Below are 19,362 nucleotides of genomic sequence, written 5' to 3' on the forward strand. Positions count from 1 at the left end.
CTTGGCAGAACAAAATCTTTCAGAACTTCTGATCAGTTGTTCATTCCCTTTGAAGGTAAGAAGGGACAACCTGTGTCAGAGCAGGCTGTTTCTAAATGGTTGTCTCTTTTGTTACTCCCACTACAAGAAAACTATTCTAGGCGTGGTAAAGGCCCACTCTACGAGGGCCTTGACTTCATCCATTGCTTTTTGGAAATGGCTGGACTCTAGAAGTATTCTAGAAGCAGCAGCTTGGTTCTCTGTACATATTTTTACAAAGTACCATAAACTAGCTTCCTTTTTTAGTTCTAGATCAGGCTTTGTTAGGACCATTCTCCAGGGGCACCTGGACCTTTCCTCTTCCACTTTCCAGTTGTTCTAAGCTATGGTGATCTATATAGCTTAGGCTACTAAAGCAGTAAGCAATATGATGAAACTAGCTGAGCTGTGTAAGTAAACTTACCATAACAGTTGATGTTTGAATGATCACTGCTGCAATAACTGCTCCCTCCCTCTACCCACTTGTTTTTGTGAGTTTTTTTATGCCAGGGTGTGGAGATAGCTTTTTTTTTTAAGTTTAGCCTCTATGTCTCAGTTGGCATGAAAGCTCTGAAGAGCTTGATACCCAGACCTGTCTTTTAGTCATCTTAGCTCAAGCTGTCGAATTGTATGGGTGAGTGGAATATGCTCTGAAGTTTGGGAAACTGGCTGGCTGTTGAATCCTATGCAGGATATAGCTTAAGCTACTGCAGCAGTGATTAATTGAGCATCTACTATTATAGTAAATTTACTTACACAACTGTACTTTTCAGTGACTTCATGGTTTCAAGAGAAAATGCAATTTAATCAATGCATTTGAAGGCAACATGTTACTACTTTAAGGCATACTGAAATAATGGTCTCTACTACTTAAACACTTTGGAGGTGTGAACACTGACTCTAGATGATGGTCACTGTTTATGTGACAGTCAGACCTCATGCAAAAGTAGGAAAAAGGGTTTGTGAATGAATGGATTTTTACAGTGTTATTGCTGCGGGCTCTGTGAAATTCAGCTATTTCTTTTTAAGTGACCTCATAGGACATTACTTAAACAGTGAGTCTCCAGTAGCCTTAGGTAGAGAAAAACAATTTGTAGAAGATGTCTTGGCACTTTGTGCTTGAAATGGATTGACTGTAGTTCCCATTTAACAGACTTATTTTAATGTGAGGGTGCAGAGAAATTCAGTCTGGAAGAATAATTTGTTGTTTGTCACTATTTTGTGGAGATTTATAAGCCCAAAGAACTATTGCATACAAACCTTAAGATAAATTATTTATTTTGTCTTCTGTGTGGATTTATTCAATTCTGATCATACAGCAGGTGTTTTACTATATTTTGAAAAATGCACAAACGGTTCATGAACCTTTATATTATCCTGTATTGTATATGTATGAGGCAAGTACTTTTTTATTTTTCATAACTAATTAAGCAGTAAATGCAGTCAGTTTGCAATAGGATTCCAGTATAGATGAAAAGTAATAGTTTAATTAATGTGAAAACATTAGTGTTTATTTTATATGTTTCAGACACCACTGCAGGAACAAGAAGGGCCATCATCAGGAAGTATGGGCACTTTTGAATTGATGAGTTCCAAAGACTTGGCCTATCAGTTGACAGTTTATGACTGGGAGCTTTTCAACTGTGTGCATGAGGTATGTTGATATAATTCAACCACATTCAGACATGTATGCTGTTCCATGAGGCTTTTTAAAATATGGCCTGGCATTACTTTAAGTATAAGTTCAATCAAATAAGTAATTTTGATGGTACAGAAGCAAGGTAATTGTCTACACTATTAGTAATCTGATTTGACAATATGTTTGTATTCATTTATTTATTTATTTATTGCTTTTTCTTTACCTGGATAGTCTAATTGGCGACTTAGCCTGTTTAGAGTGGAAGCCCAGAGAGAAAAGCTTTTAAAGGTCTGCTGTTTAACTGTGGGATCATGAATACCAGATACCATTTCTACAGGTTTGTCAAAGCTAGAGATACTACTGGAATAATGATTAAAAGGAAAAGTCTTCATAATAGTCAGTTTAGGAAGCATTTCTGTAGGACTATATAGCACCTAATGTGCTCCCCTGCATGCCATGCATCAGCACTAAGGCAAGGTGCGACTAAAATTACGGATGCTGTATCAGGATGAAAGGCCCTTGTGTGGAACACACACACACACACACACACACACACACACACACACACACACACACACACACACACACACACACACACACACACACACACACACACACACACACACAGGCAAATAGGCACATAGACAAACCCACACTCAAATAACATGGAAGACTGTCAGCTGTCAACATATATGTGCTTCTGAAGCATGACAGTATCATTTTTAGAGGGGAGCAAAACAACTCTTAAGACTGAATTCCCTTTTTAAGCTTGCTTGTCTCATTGACATTTTGTGAAGTTATTTTGAGAGAGGTTGTCAGCTGATTTTTAAATGCACCTAGACCCTCTTGCTCGCAGCACCTCCGTTAAGCGGTCCTGCAGTCTGGCTGCTCGTCGCGCCTCCCAGCAAATAGAAGGTCCACTACTTGAAGGCTCCCACTCTATCCTACCTAGTAAAGACACTAAAATCCCTCTACTGACAACTAAAAATCTCAGCAACCTCTGGAAAGTTAACACCACCAACTATTACTGAGACAACGCCACTTCCCTCAAGGTGCCTGTCGGAGTGATATCCCCCTAAGAATATACTATCAGTTTAACTACTTGAAGGCTCCCACTCTATCCTACCTAGTAAAGACACTAAAATCCCTCTACTGACAACTAAAAATCTCAGCAACCTCTGGAAAGTTAACACCACCAACTATTTCTGAGAAGACACCACTTCCCTCAAGGTGCCTGTCGAAGTGATATCCCCCTAAGAACATACTATCAGTTCCACTACTTGAAGGCTCCCACTCTATCCTACCCAGGAAAGACACTAAAACCCCTCTACTGAAAACTACAAATCTCAGCAAGCTCTGGAAAGTTAACACCACCAACTATTACTGAGAAGAAGCCACTTCCCTCAAGGTGCCTGTTGGAGTGATATCCCCCTAAGAATATACTATCAGTTCCCCTACTTGAAGGCTCCCACTCTTTCCTACCCAGTAAAGACACTAAAATCCCTCTACTGACAACTAAAAATCTCAGCAACCTCTGGAAAGTTAACACCACCAACTATTTCTGAGAAGACACCACTTCCCTCAAGGTGCCTGTCGAAGTGATATCCCCCTAAGAATATACTATCAGTTCCACTACTTGAAGGCTCCCACTCTATCCTACCCAGGAAAGACACTAAAACCCCTTTACTGAAAACAACAAATCTCAGCAACCTCTGGAAAGTTAACACCACCAACTATTACTGAGAAGACGCCACTTCCCTCAAGGTGCCTGTCGGAGTGATATCCCCCTAAGATTATACTATCAGTTCCCCTACTTGAAGGCTCCCACTCTATCCTACCCAGGAAAGACACTAAAATCCCTCTACTGACAACTAAAAATCTCAGAAACATCTGGAAAGTTAACACCACCAACTATTTCTGAGAAGACGCCACTTCCCTCAAGGTGCCTGTCGAAGTGATATCCCCCTAAGAATATACTATCAGTTCCCCTACTTGAAGGCTCCCACTCTATCCTACCCAGGAAAGTCACTAAAATCCCTCTACTGACAACTACAAATCTCAGCAACCTCTGGAAAGTTAACACCACCAACTATTTCTGAGAAGACACCACTTCCCTCAAGGTGCCTGTCGAAGTGATATCCCCCTAAGAATATACTATCAGTTCCACTACTTGAAGGCTCCCACTCTATCCTACCCAGGAAAGACCGGAAAGTCTGCAGGTTGCTCAATATCCAAACTCCAAAACGAAACGGCAGCAACAACAACCCACTAGCTGCCTGCTCACAGTAAAATACAGCTGAACAAAATACTCAAACAATGGTAGAATCCTCACGTCTTTAATAAAATTCACCAGATGTTAAGCGCTTTCTCCCGCTGAATGGCGAGCTTCATCAGAACACAACAAGTGTAATTACTGCACAATTATATAGTAAAAAAGGCGCCAAAATAGCCTGTAAATCAATTAATAACACACTATATGTAACAAATTTTAAAAAATATGTTATATAACAACTCTATGTACAATATAATAATACAGTATAACATATAAAATTCTATAGAGTTCTATAAAAATTTTTAATATATACTTTTATGAATTTTTGTAAAAAATCTATATGATGCTTGCGAATATATATTTCCTATCTATAATGCTGTTCATTAATGTACTTAGTAAAAAAGTGTATATATGTATATAAATTGTAAGATCTAAAATGTGCTAGTTAAAGAACATAAGACTTGGAGTATGTCTTTCACTCCAATAATAATAGGGGTTTAATACTCAAGCTGTCATTAATCCCTGGTGGAGTGGTGGCGTCAGTAAATACTTGCCACCATAACTCTTTATATGCCAGGTAATTTTTAAGATTACCTCCTCTAGGCTTGTGTTTAACGCTATCTATAATTCCAAATTTAAAGGAGTGTTCAGTACCAAAAGTAGATATATGCCTATACAAGGCATTCTTTGTGTCTGCCTTCCTAATGGCATACAAGTGTGTGTATATTCTCTGCCTAAGTTGTCTCTCTGTTTTGCCTATATAGAAATACTGGCAAAATGAACAGATAGCAATATACACCAGCATAGTTGTTCGGCAGTTACCCCTACATAGATGTAATTTAGTATTACTAATATTATTTAAGGAGACTTTATCCAAGTCCAATATATATCTACACTGTTGACACGTACCACATTTAGTAGTGTGGGGAATGTTCAATTGTTGACTAATAATAGTATTTTCTATAATGTATTTCAAATTTTTACCCATTTTTACCACAAAAAGTGGTTCATTTCCCACTATATTGACAATATCTGGTCTAGATTTAAATATATACCAATTTTTACGTACTATATTCTTGATCAAGTGACTATAAGGACTGTGTTCAACAATAAGAGCTCTGTTAAAGCTCATAGAGGGTCCTCTGCCATGTTCTACATTGTTATTAAAGCCTGTAGTTACTTCTGACTGTCCCATCTTTTGACCCAAGAGTGGAGAAAATCTAGATCCCCATTGATTTAACACATAGTTAACAATGTCCTCTAACATGTCACTATCATATCCTCTTTCATTAAACATTTTTGTAATAAGATTCAATTCATAGATCGTGTCTTGGTATCTGGATGTCATTCTAATAGCCCTGATACACTGCCCTTTAAAAATATTCCTTTTCAGTTTGTGTGGATGGAAACTATCATAATCCAGATATGAATTGGTAAATGTAGATTTCCGATGTATTGAAGATTTAAAGCCTTCGTGATCAACTGAGATTAATGTGTCTAAGTAGGGAACCCCACTGGTGTTGTATGAAAAAGTGAATTTTAGAAAATCTGAACTCTTGTTCAAATATTCTATAAAGTTCTCTAAAGATCTACAGTTACCTCTCCATAGTATGTATAAATCATCCAGGTATCGGGAATAATATAGTACCTGGTTGAAATAGGTACTGTGAAACACATGGTTCTCCTCCCAATCCAACATGACCAGGTTAGCAAAGATGGGTGCACAAGCTGCACCCATTGCTACACCTTTGGTCTGTCGGAAAATTTCTCCCTCAAAGTAGATGAAATTGTTGTCTAATACAATATTCATCAACTCTACTTGGATAGAAATTCTATCCCAACTGAGGTCTGTGTGCTTTCTCAAACTCCTGGAAAAAGCTTCTAGGCCTTCTTCTATTGGAATGCTACTGAATAGATCAATCACGTCTATAGAACAGAACAATAGGTTGGTCACATCAATTTGTGTAGGGAAATTTCTCAAAAATTCCCAAGAATCTTTAACTAAATGTTTGACATTATCGTATACAAATTTTAATGTAGTATCTATAATAACTCCTATTGGGAACGTTTTGGATTTACTACCAGATATAATAGGCCTTAATGGGGGATTAAGATGGTCTTTGTGAACCTTAGGTATCCCTACTATGGTGGCTAAGGTAGGAAATTCCACAGTCATAAAATTATATTCTTCTTCTGAAATTCTTTGCTCTAATAAATATTCCTCCAAATACATGTCAATTCTCCGATATGCAGTGTTTAACTCATTAAGAGAAACAACAGTATAATTATCGGATGTGTGAAGTATATTGTGTATTTTGGAGTTATATGTTAGAGTATCAAAGATAACTATACCTCCCCCTTTATCAGGCCTCATGTATCTGTAACTACGATCTGTACAAATATTTTTCAAAGTGTGGGCTTCCTCATCCGTTAGATTAGAAAAAGTTTTAGATTTATTCTTGTAACCTACAGCTTTGTTAAGTTTGTAAATATCATTAGTAACTTTATTTTCAAAAACTGAAATGGTAGGGTTGCTAAAAGGCATAAATGTGCTTTTTTTCTTAGGCCTAGAATGCCCTGACACATTACTTACTACACTTTTACTAATAGCAGGATTGTCAAACATAACTGCTAAATTCAATTTTCTAGTAAATTTCTTAAATTCAAAAATAGAATCTACCACCCGGAACTGTGGGGTGGGTATAAATTTGAGTCCCTTGGCAAATAAACTAAAATGTGACGTCTGTAATTGAACGTCGCTGTAATTATAGATCTTAAAATTTTTGTATTCACTGACTACTTTGTCAATGGTCACAATACTAACAGAATTTGTATTTTTCTTGTTAACTGCCGTTGCATCCAAAAGGGGAGAATCTGCTAGTTTTTCTTCCTCCATTTGCCCACTTGCTTCCATTTCCCTTGGGGCCAACTTGTCCGGGGGGATAAAAAATCCTGTTCATAATGGTCGGGATATGAATCTAATACATACCCCCTTTCTGTTTTTTCTAAACTATCATTCGGCTTGTAGTTCCCCCACTTGTAACATGTATGTCTGTTATATTGCTCTTTGTCCCTCTGTGTTTTTTTGAACTTGCGTTCATAAGCATTCTTGACCCTCTCATCAGCTATTGAGAATTGTTTATAATACAATTTTTCCCATTGTCCAAAAGCTAAATCTTGTAGTATAGTATTGTTGAGATTCTCCACCTCCAATATAGTTTTACATAATTTTGCATCATTGAATTTAATTAGCTTATTCATATACTCAAATCCAAAAGAGTCAAAAAGACTGTTAAACTCATTTTCCACTTCTGCATTAATATCTATGCCCAGGGGAATTTTAAAAAACCTTAGTCCCATTGGCACTATATTAACTGATATACAATAATTCAAATAAGCGTTATCAAGTTTCAATGCATTAATAGTGTTAAGTCCTTTACCAAATAGGTAAATGGAGTCTCTCAAAGTTCCTTTTTTAGTTGTATTATGCTGTCGACGTTCATTAATGGAAACACTATCAAATTTACAGTCACAATCCAAGAAATTCTGTAATGTTCTTTGATAAGTTGCTTTTTCATTATCTTTTAAGCTTTTTTTGTCATTAGACTTAACAGGAACAGTACCTTTATGTCGGGAAGATTCACCCGTTGCATTGGCGTATGTACGGCCCTGTTTTGGTCTGGTGCCAGTTCGTTTGGCTTCCTCGGCAAAATTACTAAAAGAAAAGTCAAAAGTAAAATCGCAAGCATCATTTTGATGATGGTCCGCTCTAACCGCGGACGCTGGTAAGTCTATCACACTCCTTGAGATGTTGGCTGCACGCTGTCCATTAGGAATACCCGGAGATGAAGTCGAAAGTACTTCCTGTGTAGTAACCATGGGAGCAAGTGAATTCAATTTCTCCTCTGTAGGGATTCTAGCGTTAGAAGACTCTGCATTCTTGTTAGAGCCATTTAGTATTATACCAGATGTATTGTCCGTGGTTGTAGTTTCAGAGGTAAATCTACCAAAAAGTTCTAAAATTTTGGTTACCTCCCCGTGTAAGGACGCCACTTCTCTCCGAAGACTGGAAAGCTCCTTACTATGATCGGGTGAGGCTTCGCTGATGTAACTGTGAGACAAACTCATGACAACACCGGAAAGTCTGCAGGTTGCTCAAAATCCAAACTCCAAAACAGAACAGCAGCTTCAACAACCCACTAGCTGCCTGCTCACAGTAAAATACAGCTGAACAAAAAACTCAAACAGTGGTAGAGTCCTCACGTCTTTTAATAAAAATCCACCAAATGTTAAGCGCTTTCTCCCGCTGATGGCGAGCTTCATCAGAACACAACAAGTGTAATTACTGCACAATTATATAGTAAAAAAGGCGCCAAAATAGCCTGTAAATCAATTAATAACACACTATATGTAACAAATCCTAAAAAATATCCACCCAGGAAAGACACTAAAACCCCTCTACTGAAAACTACAAATCTCAGCAACCTCTGGAAAGTTAACATCACCAACTATTACTGAGAAGACACCACTTCCCTCAAGGTGCCTGTCGGAGTGATATCCCCCTAAGAATATACTATCAGTTCCCCTACTTGAAGGCTCCCACTCTATCCTACCCAGGAAAGACACGAAAATCCCTCTACTGACAACTAAAAATCTCATAAACATCTGGAAAGTTAACACCACCAACTATTTCTGAGAAGACGCTACTTCCCTCAAGGTGCCTGTTGGAGTGATATCCCCCTAAGAATATAATATCAATTCCCCTACTTGAAGGCTTCCACTCTATCCTACCCAGTAAAGACACTAAAATCCCTCTACTGACAACTAAAAATCTCAGCAACCTCTGGAAAGTTAACACCACCAACTATTTCTGAGAAGACACCACTTCCCTCAAGGTGCCTGTCGAAGTGATATCCCCCTAAGAATATACTATCAGTACCACTACTTGAAGGCTGCCACTCTATCCTACCCAGGAAAGACACTAAAACCCCTCTACTGAAAACTACAAATCTCAGCAACCTCTGGAAAGTTAACATCACCAACTATTACTGAGAAGACGCCACTTCCCTCAAGGTGCCTGTTGGAGTGATATCCCCCTAAGAATATACTATCAGTTCCCCTACTTGAAGGCTCCCACTCTATCCTACCCAGGAAAGACACTAAAATCCCTCTACTGACAATTAAAAATCTCAGAAACCTCTGGAAAGTTAACACCACCAACTATTTCTGAGAAGACGCCACTTCCCTCAAGGTGCCTGTCGGAGTGATATCCCCTTAAGAATATACTATCAGTTCCCCTACTTGAAGGCTCCCACGCTATCCTACCCAGGAAAGACACTAAAATCCCTCTACTGACAACTACAAATCTCAGCAACCTCTGGAAAGTTAACACCACGAACTATTACTGAGAAGACTCCACTTCCCTCAAGGTGCCTGTCGGAGTGATATCCCCCTAAGAATATACTATCAGTTTAACTACTTGAAGGCTCCCACTCTATCCTACCCAGTAAAGACACTAAAATCCCTCTACTGACAACTAAAAATCTCAGCAACCTCTGGAAAGTTAACACCACCAACTATTTCTGAGAAGACACCACTTCCCTCAAGGTGCCTGTCGAAGTGATATCCCCCTAAGAATATACTATCAGTTCCACTACTTGAAGGCTCCCACTCTATCCTACCCAGGAAAGACACTAAAACCCCTCTACTGAAAACAACAAATCTCAGCAACCTCTGGAAAGTTAACACCACCAACTATTACTGAGAAGACGCCACTTCCCTCAAGGTGCCTGTCGGAGTGATATCCCCCTAAGAATATACTATCAGTTCCCCTACTTGAAGGCTCCCACTCTATCCTACCCAGGAAAGACACTAAAATCCCTCTACTGGCAACTAAAAATCTCAGAAACATCTGGAAAGTTAACACCACCAACTATTTCTGAGAAGACACCACTTCCCTCAAAGTGCCTGTCGAAGTGATATCCCCCCTAAGAATATACTATCAGTTCCACTACTTGAAGGCTCCCCCTCTATCCTACCCAGGAAAGACACTAAAACCCCTCTACTGAAAACTACAAATCTCAGCAACCTCTGGAAAGTTAACATCACCAACTATTACTGAGAAGACACCACTTCCCTCAAGGTGCCTGTCGGAGTGATATCCCCCTAAGAATATACTATCAGTTCCCCTACTTGAAGGCTCCCACTCTATCCTACCCAGGAAAGACACTAAAATCCCTCTACTGACAACTAAAAATCTCATAAACATCTGGAAAGTTAACACCACCAACTATTTCTGAGAAGACGCCACTTCCCTCAAGGTGCTTGTCGGAGTGATATCCCCCTAAGAATATACTATCAGTTCCCCTACTTGAAGGCTTCCACTCTATCCTACCAAGTAAAGACACTAACATCCCTCTACTGACAACTAAAAATCTCAGCAACCTCTGGAAAGTTAACACCACCAACTATTTCTGAGAAGACACCACTTCCCTCAAGGTGCCTGTCGAAGTGATATCCCCCAAAGAATATACTATCAGTTCCACTACTTGAAGGCGCCCACTCTATCCTACCCAGGAAAGACACTAAAACCCCTCTACTGAAAACTACAAATCTCAGCAACCTCTGGAAAGTTAACACCACCAACTATTACTGAGAAGACTCCACTTCCCTCAAGGTGCCTGTCGGAGTGATATCCCCCTAAGAATATACTATCAGTTCCACTACTTGAAGGCTCCCACTCTATCCTGCCCAGGAATGATACTAACATCCCTCTACTGACAACTTAAAATCTCAGCAACCTCCGGAAAGTTAACACCACCAACTATTTCTGAGAAGACGCCACTTCCCTCAAGGTGCCTGTTGGAGTGATATCCTCCTAAGAATGTACTATCAGTGTATGTTGCCTACCTATATTTTTAATGTCATTATTTTAAATGTAGTGAGGATATGTGCTTGGTGGTTTGCTCTGCCAGAGTGTGATAGCGGCTGACCGCAGACTGCTCCCATTGCCCAGCCCATACCTTAGTTTCTAATATTGCTATCTATTACTCCCTTAATTAAGTAACATTTGCAGCCATTCCTACTATAGCCACTAGGGGGTACCCTATACCAGGACTAGAGGGATACTTTGTAATTTTAAAATAAATTGTGTTAAACCTTTCTGTTTCAAGCTCTCCTACCCAGCTTCTATCCCTATCCTCTCCTAATTCACCCTTTATATCTTTTACCCTGACCATAGTACTGTTAGCAACTGCTGTCTACACTAACAATCTACAATAACACTTACCTGGTAGCAGAAATCCTCTATAGCTACAAATTGTTCCTTGTTCACTTGTGGCTTGTCCTTCATTTGGCTCTACCCGCTCCGTTCGCCCTGCTGCCACACTCTACTTCCCTACCCTACCCCCAAATTCCACCCACCCCAACTGCACCTTACTTTATACTTCCATAGCCACACGCCCAACCCTCCTCAACCAAGCCCACGCCATTTGCTATTTATCTATTAACAAGCTTGGCTCCTTCTTGTTAACCCTAAACTGTTCAACACCTGATATTCCCTCAAACAGCTCCACCACTCAACTGGTCTCAACTGGTCTCTGTCTTTTTCTTCCAAATAGCTCTCTCCCCACCCCATACCCCCACTATGTATAGTCACTCCTGACCAACACACCTGAACTTTCTTCTCTTATCAATTGGGAATACCTCTCTACTGATATCTCATAGCCTAACTCACTATGAATCCCTAACATTTGCTATTTTTCAACACCCCGTAAGACAAACAAACCCCCTCTCTCCAATAACCTATCTAACACATAGTAACATAACATCCTGTTCATCCTACCTTCTTCCACAGTTTCATAGGCTAACCCATATTAAATAACTCCAAATGAAAAAAGCAGACCTATCTGTCAGTAAACTTATAAAACTATCATTTAATCCTCATAATTCTCTACTGTTACATGGTGACATCCACCCAAACCCTGGTCCTAACCTTACCTCCCATAAAACTTCATCAGCCAATACTACCACTCCTCTCACCCTCCCAAAAAGCCCAAACTAATAGGTCACCTCAGCATACGTAGTGTAAACAATAAAATTACCCAGCTACACACCCTATTAGACACCTATTCCTTCAACATCTTATGCTTTACTGAAACTTGGCTTAAACCCTCAACTAAAGACAATTACATTATCCCACCAGGTTATAACATTCCCAGACTTGACCATCTTAATATAAAGGGTGCTGAGGTTGCAATACTGTTCAAATCTGAATTGAAGGTCACATCACTAGATATACATCCACCATCACCTAATTATGCTGAAATTCTTACATCTAAGCTCGAATTTAATTCAGATAAAGTTTTATATATTCTTTGCTCATATATCCCTCATGGAAATAATATTAGCACTCTTGAAAATACCCTTAGCTGGCTTTCCAGGTCCCTACCTCAAGAAGCCATACTCCTTGGAGACTTTAATATTGACTGGAATGGCTGTACCTCTGCCAACCCTACTACTCATATAAATATCTTTGGCTTCCATCAAACCATTACCTTCCCTACCAGAACCCATAAACCTAGCAAGAAGCAAACCACCTTAGATTGGATACTAGTAAATAGCAACCCCCTTGCCTTTAAAACAGGTATACTCCCAAATGATATAAGCAACCATTCTCTTACTTTCATTTTTAGGCAAAATACCCACATTCACAATCAAATAGCTTTTAGAACTACCAGAAACAAGAAAAATCTCAACCCAGTTAACTTCCAAGCTGAGCTCAAAGCTTGTAATTGGTCTCCTCTAAAATACCTACCTCTTGACAAAGCCATTTCATTCTTTAACAAAGCATTTTTGCAAATCCTAGATCACCATGCTCCCACTTGCACTGTTAGAATCAAAAACAAGCCAGCTCCCTGGCTCTCTAAGGATACCAGGCTAAACATTTGGCTAAGAAATAAACTCTGGTCCAAATGGAGAAAAACTAAAAACCCAACTGACCACCTAAAATTTAGACAACGTCATAATACCACAAAAAATCTATATACCTTGACAAAAAAAAACTACTACCTAAAACTCCAATGAACCCAACAGCAAAACCCACAAAAGTTTTGGTAAGGAATCAATAAACTACTCCACCCGGGACAGTCCAAAACACCTACCCCCTCTAACTTAACTCAAACTTCTCCCAACCAAATTGCTGACACCTTTAATATATTTTTCTCTGAAACAGTCCAGTCATTAGCCAATACCTTGCCACCTGCGATCACCACCAAATTACCCTCACTAACCACCTTGCCTCAAACACTCAACCTCCAGCCTGTTCCAACATCTCTCATACACTCCCTGCTTCTAAAACTTAAACCATGTACACCATCAGCTGACCTCCTCCCAGCCGAATACCTGCAAATTGCAGCAGTTGTACTTGCCTACCCTATTTCTATCTTAATAAACAGAACCATTTCTGAATCCTATGTCCCATCCATCTGGAAAGTCTCTCATATCATCCCTTTGCATAAGGGAGGTACCTCAAATGAATTAGCAAACATCCGCCCCATAGCCCTTCTCTCTCCCCTAGCAAAAATTATGGAGAGATGTATCCACCGTCAACTACTGCATTATCTCCTCCAAAATAACCTATTTGTGGACTGCCAACACGGTTTCAGGCCACACCATAGTACCACAACTGCTCTTCTATCCTTTACAGACTGCATTAATAAAAATAGGAATTCTAACCTGCTATCTTCTACACTTTCCATAGACCCCTCAAAGGCCTTTGATATGGTTAACCACCAACTATTGATAGGTTTACTTAAATCACTTTCTCTTGATTCTCAATTAGTACAATGATTCTAATCCTACCTAGATAACAGAAAACAAGCAGTCCTGTGGGACAACAACAAATTAATTCAAATAAAGCTTCATATATTCTTTGCTCATATATCCCTCAAGGAAATAACATTAGCACTCTTGAAAATACCCTTACCTTGCTTTCCAGGTCCCTACCTCAAGAAACCATACTCCTTGGAGACTTTAATATTGACTGGAATGGCTGTACCTCTTCCAACCCTACTACTCATATAAATATCTTTGGCTTACGTCAAACCATTACCTTCCCTACCAGAAACCAGAAACCTAGCAAGAAACAAACCACCTTAGATTGGATACTAGTAAATAGTAACCCCCTTGCCTATAAAACAGGTATACTCCCAGATGATATAAGCGACCATTCTCTTACTTTCATTTCTAGGCAAAAAAACCCACATTCACAATCAAATAGCTTTTAGAACTACCAGAAACAAGAAAAATCTCAACCCAGTTAACTTCCAAGCTGAGCTCAAAGCTTGTAATTGGTCTCCCCTAAAATACCTACCTCTTGACGAAGCTGTTTCATTTTTTAACAAAGCATTTTTGCAAATCCTAGATCACCATGCTCCCACTTGCACTGTCAGAATAAAAAACAAACCAGCTCCCTGGCTCTCTAAGGATACCAGGCTAAACATTTGGCTAAGAAATAAACTCTGGTCCAAATGGAGAAAAACTAAAAACCCAACTGACCACCTAAAATTTAGACAACTTCGTAATACCACAAAAAAATCTATATACCTTGACAAAAAGAACTACTACCTAAAACTCCAACAAACTCAACAGCAAAACCCACAAAAGGTTTGGTCAGGAATCACTAAACTACTCCACCCAGGACAGTCCAAAACACCTACCCCCCTCTAACTTAACTCAAACTTCTCCCAACCAAATTGCTGACACCTTTAATATATTTTTCTCTGAAACAGTCCAATCACTAGCCAATACCTTGCCACCTGCAATCACCACCAAAGTACCCTCACTAACCACCTTGCACCAAACACTCAACCTTCAGCCTGTTCCAACATCTCTCATACACTCCCTGCTTCTAAAACTTAAACCATGTACACCATCAGCTGACCTCCTCCCAGCCGAATACCTGCAAATTGCAGCAGGTGTACTTGCCTACCCTATTTCTATCTTAATAAACAGAACCATTTTTGAATCCTATGTCCCATCCATCTGGAAAGTCTCTCATATCATCCCTTTGCATAAGGGAGGTACCTCAAATGAATTAGCAAACTTCCGCTCCATAGCCCTTCTCTCTCCCCTAGCAAAAATTATGGAGAGATGTATCCACCGTCAGCTACTCATCATCTCCTCCAAAATAACCTATTAGTGGACTGCCAACACAGTTTCAGGCCACACCATAGTACCACAACTGCTCTTCTATCCTTTACAGACTGCATTAATAAAAATAGGAATTCTAACCTGCTATCTTCTGCACTTTTCATAGACCTTGCAAAGGCCTTTGATATGGTTAACCACCAACTATTGATAGGTTTACTTAAATCACTTTCTCTTGATTCTCAATTAGTACAATGATTCCAATCCTACCTAGATAACAGAAAACAAGCAGTCCTGTGGGACAACAACTTATCCTCTCAGCTTCCAATCACCCTTGGAGTCCCACAAAGATCAATTCTTGGACCATTCCTCTTCACTATTTTCATTAATGATCTGAAAACCTCCAATCACAGGCCTAAAGCAGATGCCCTACGCTGACCGCCTTAAAAAACTCCAGCTATACTCTGTCGCATATCGTCTACTCAGAGGCGATCTCTGCTTAACATACAAGGTCATGTCAAACCCAGAGCTGTTGGACATGCTACACTTAAAGAAATCCCAATCCTTCAGAGCCACACGCTCCAGGGATCTAAACATTGTCATCACAATAAACAAAACATGCTGGAGGGATAGTTTCCTGACCCAGAGACTCCCCCGACTCTGGAATAGATTGCCCATACATGTCAAGCAGAGTGCCTCTTTGGCCCTCTTCAAAAGGAACCTTGACGATTGGATGGGAGAAAGGAAATTCAGGGATCACGTCAGTCACCCTGCTAGACAAGGGTCCAGGGAAGTAAATAGTGTGGGAAGAAATAGCCAGGGAATTGTTATGGCTAGGCTTGTATAGGCCCTAGAGCTGATAGCCTAGTACCAACCTATGAACCTATTCCCCAAACTACATGCATTCAGTATGCCAATGATTTGACCTTGTAATGTACAACATCCTCCCCGGCACAACTGTAAACCAGTACACAAACAATCTTTACCTTAGCAGAAAACTGGTTCCATCAAAGATATCTCCTCCTTAACCCCAAAAAAACTAAATTATTACTGTTTACACCCACACAGAAGTCCCCTCACCCATAAATGTCATACTTATATCAAATAATCGCACAGAAATTGCTCCCAACACCACCACTAAACTCCTGGGTATTACAATAAATAACAATCTCAACTTTGACACACACATTAACTCAACTATTAAATCAGTTAACAGAAAACTTGGATTCCTCTATAGAATCAAACCCTTTCTCACAGCCTCAGCTAAGATTTCTATTGCCCAAACCCACCTCATTTCCACCCTTCTCTATGCCTCCCCTATCTACACTAACCTATCCAAAAGCAATCTGAATAAACTAGCAACCTCCTACAACAACATAGCCAGACTTGACACCGGTGCCCCTTTCCATGCCCACCATTGCCATAATCTTAAACTTCTAGGATGGCTAGAAGTACAAAACCAACTTCTTTTCCAGCAACTTATTTTTATCCACAAGATTTTACATCATCCTACAAATACTCCCATACTCTGTAACCTTTTTAACTCCTATAAAAATCTTCCAACCTTAAGATCCACTAAGAAACTACAAGTAGCCACCATAAAATCCAACAACAAATCTGGGGACTGCCTGTTTTCCAGTGCTGTTGGAAATACTTGGAACAAACTTCCAAGAGAAATTTCATCCCTTACTTCCACTAACCTTTTCAAAAAACAATTGAAAATATTCATTAAAAACAAATGGACCTGCCCCTACTCCAATCCTGACTGATACTATTTCTCCCTTTCTCTAAATAAGTATCCACTAAAAACATGTTTTTTCTGGTACTTCTCTAGCCTCTACATTTTTTCTTTGAATCAATTACATTTTTTCTTTTCCCTTTTTACTTTGCTGCATAAACTCATGTACATTAAATGTTTTTTGTTTATTTTTTATACAACTTGATTAAACCAATATGTTTTTTACTATTTGTAACTTTAAAAATGTTGCTAAAACATTACTAATCAGTTTCATACTTATGTAATTGTATTGTGTTTTTTGCCACTGTTTTTTGTAGACTCTATGTATAATAAATTTTTTTCTCAGAGCTTTTCTCCTCGGGCCTCTACTGAAAATGAACATATATCCAGTTAGACTAGCCCGGTCAACAAATGAAAATAAATAAATAAAAATAAATTATTAAAATTATATAAATAAGATGAGCTCTAATGTCATTAGTGATCTTTCTCATCTCCCATTTGAAGAAAATGTAAAACATGATATGACTCAGGATTGCAGAATGTCAGTTCCCACCCACTCAGTCTCATATAAATACATAAAATAACAATTACAGAACATATGTCTTCACATCAATGAATCTAAACAATCAAAACTGCATTTTAATTAGCAAAAATGCAGTTTAATAAGTGTAGCCCCAGTACATATAAAAACAGTGATTTAAGCAGGGGCAACCTCCCTTCTCCCCTCTGCAGGCCCCTATATGCAAGCACAGAGTGTGAGTGTTAGTGTGACTGTGTGTGTGTGTGAGTGTGACTGTGTGAGTGTGTGTGACTGTGTGTGTGTGTGTGTGTGTGTGTGTGTGTGTGTGTGTGTGTGTGTGTGTGTGTGTGTGTGTGTGTGTGTGTGTGTGTCAAGCCCAACAGCACAGAGGTTAAGGTGCAGGATTACCAGTTGGTAGAGGGCACAACTGGGCAGCAGCACAATCTGCTCTCCAGAAAAGACTGGAAATCTACTTCCATAATTTACCACAAGAACCCTATAGGGTCTAACCATAGAGTCACATGAGTTGATTTCAACTCAAGAGCACTTACTATATATATATTATATATATTTATATACCATATACTCCAGTGGCATAGATGAATAAAGCCTTTACTATAGCCCAGCTGACCTGGTTTCAGTTAGCTGCTCAGGTGACTGACAGAGTAGCATGGAAGGATGGAAACACCCACCCTGGGGTGGGAGATTGCCTGGACATGTGGGTATTCCCTGCAATAATCTCTACTGGAGCCTGGGGACATTGTGTTGAGGGGTGGTGCCAAAGGAGGGGAAGGAGTGGTTATCATGTCTGAGCTGTTGCAGAGGCAGGGCAATACTCTGCACATCCCCACCCTTAGGATCACTCCACTGCAACCATGCTGGGAGAGGGAGAATAACAGGATCTGGCTTAAGTTAAAATACCCACTGGCAGAAGTTAGGGATTGACACACCTTTAGGTTCCATGACTGGCCCCAACTGCATTGGAGGAAATCCGGGGAAGAAACTGGAAAGTCTGTATACCCAGGATGGATGTGGTGTACTGGGTAGGAAGGCCATGGGATGATGCAGTGGAGAAACAAGTGCTCCAAAATTCAACTCAACTAACTCAACAGTTGTATAACAGTTGAGAAATGGGTAAGACTACATATATGCGAAGCTTGTCCTGTTATAACTGACATGCAAGTTAACAGAAACAGAACAGTTCTGTAGATCACAAAAAGCATCATAATGACATATAATTATACATTATAATTTTTCAGTACATTCATGAAAACTAGCCATTTATACTCCAGATGTAAAAACGGATGTTACTCAAATATGTATCAATAAAATGACATATGTTACAAATACAGAATACACATAAAATAAGATTACTGTAAATGTCCATTTAACAATTATAATAACAGCTGTATGCAGAAAATCATAACTATAACATCTTCATCAAGAGTGATGAAAAACTAATGCAAAGGCAACAGTTCAGATAATCAAATGAAATAATAAACTAAGTTTATTCAGAAATAAACATTTGTGGCCTTCGCCAGCAGGAATTTACAACATCTGGACATTTGTGGATCCTCAGTCCATTCCTCTCTTTCCTATGCTCTCCTTGGTGTAATCCCTACAGTTACCATGGACTGTAAGTTAGACATATCCTTTGCAGCTTTTAGAGTGCCCTTAGTGGGCAAGGGAGAGCAACTCTTGTCAGTCTTGAGAGAAGGAACAAAAAATACCACTCTGTCTTGTCAGAATGCTATGCCTATCCCTAGGGAGTTTTTTCCTGGCAAAAGTAGATCTGCTACATCAGAAATTCCTGTCAAAAAGAAACAACTTGGACATATTTCTTATCCTGTCTCTGCCACTTTAGAAAGGAGTGATTTATTGAACTTGGCTCCAGGTTTAGCTCAGGCTCCTGACCATTCCAGTTTAGCTGTTTAAGGTAAAAGAAAAAGAGGTTAATAATTTTCTAGAGAGGTTCAAGTTTTGTACTACAAAATTATTTTGAAGGGTCAGATTCTATTACGTTTCCT

The 19,362-nt window shown here is 39.3% G+C and overlaps 1 protein-coding gene across 1 annotated transcript in view; it reads left to right on the forward strand.

The window, feature by feature from the left end:
- Positions 1–19,362, forward strand: part of LOC122805263 (rap guanine nucleotide exchange factor 4-like) — a 1,439,269-nt gene that overhangs the window by 926,720 nt on the left and 493,187 nt on the right. The window contains exon 19 of the mRNA XM_044075352.1: positions 1,547–1,672. Coding sequence (XP_043931287.1) covers positions 1,547–1,672 — 126 coding nt within the window. The remainder of the gene's footprint in view (positions 1–1,546; positions 1,673–19,362) is intronic.

The sequence above is a fragment of the Protopterus annectens genome, chromosome 6.part1 (assembly GCF_019279795.1).
Source record: "Protopterus annectens isolate FY-2018-M chromosome 6.part1, PAN1.0, whole genome shotgun sequence".
NCBI lineage: Eukaryota > Metazoa > Chordata > Ceratodontiformes > Protopteridae > Protopterus > Protopterus annectens.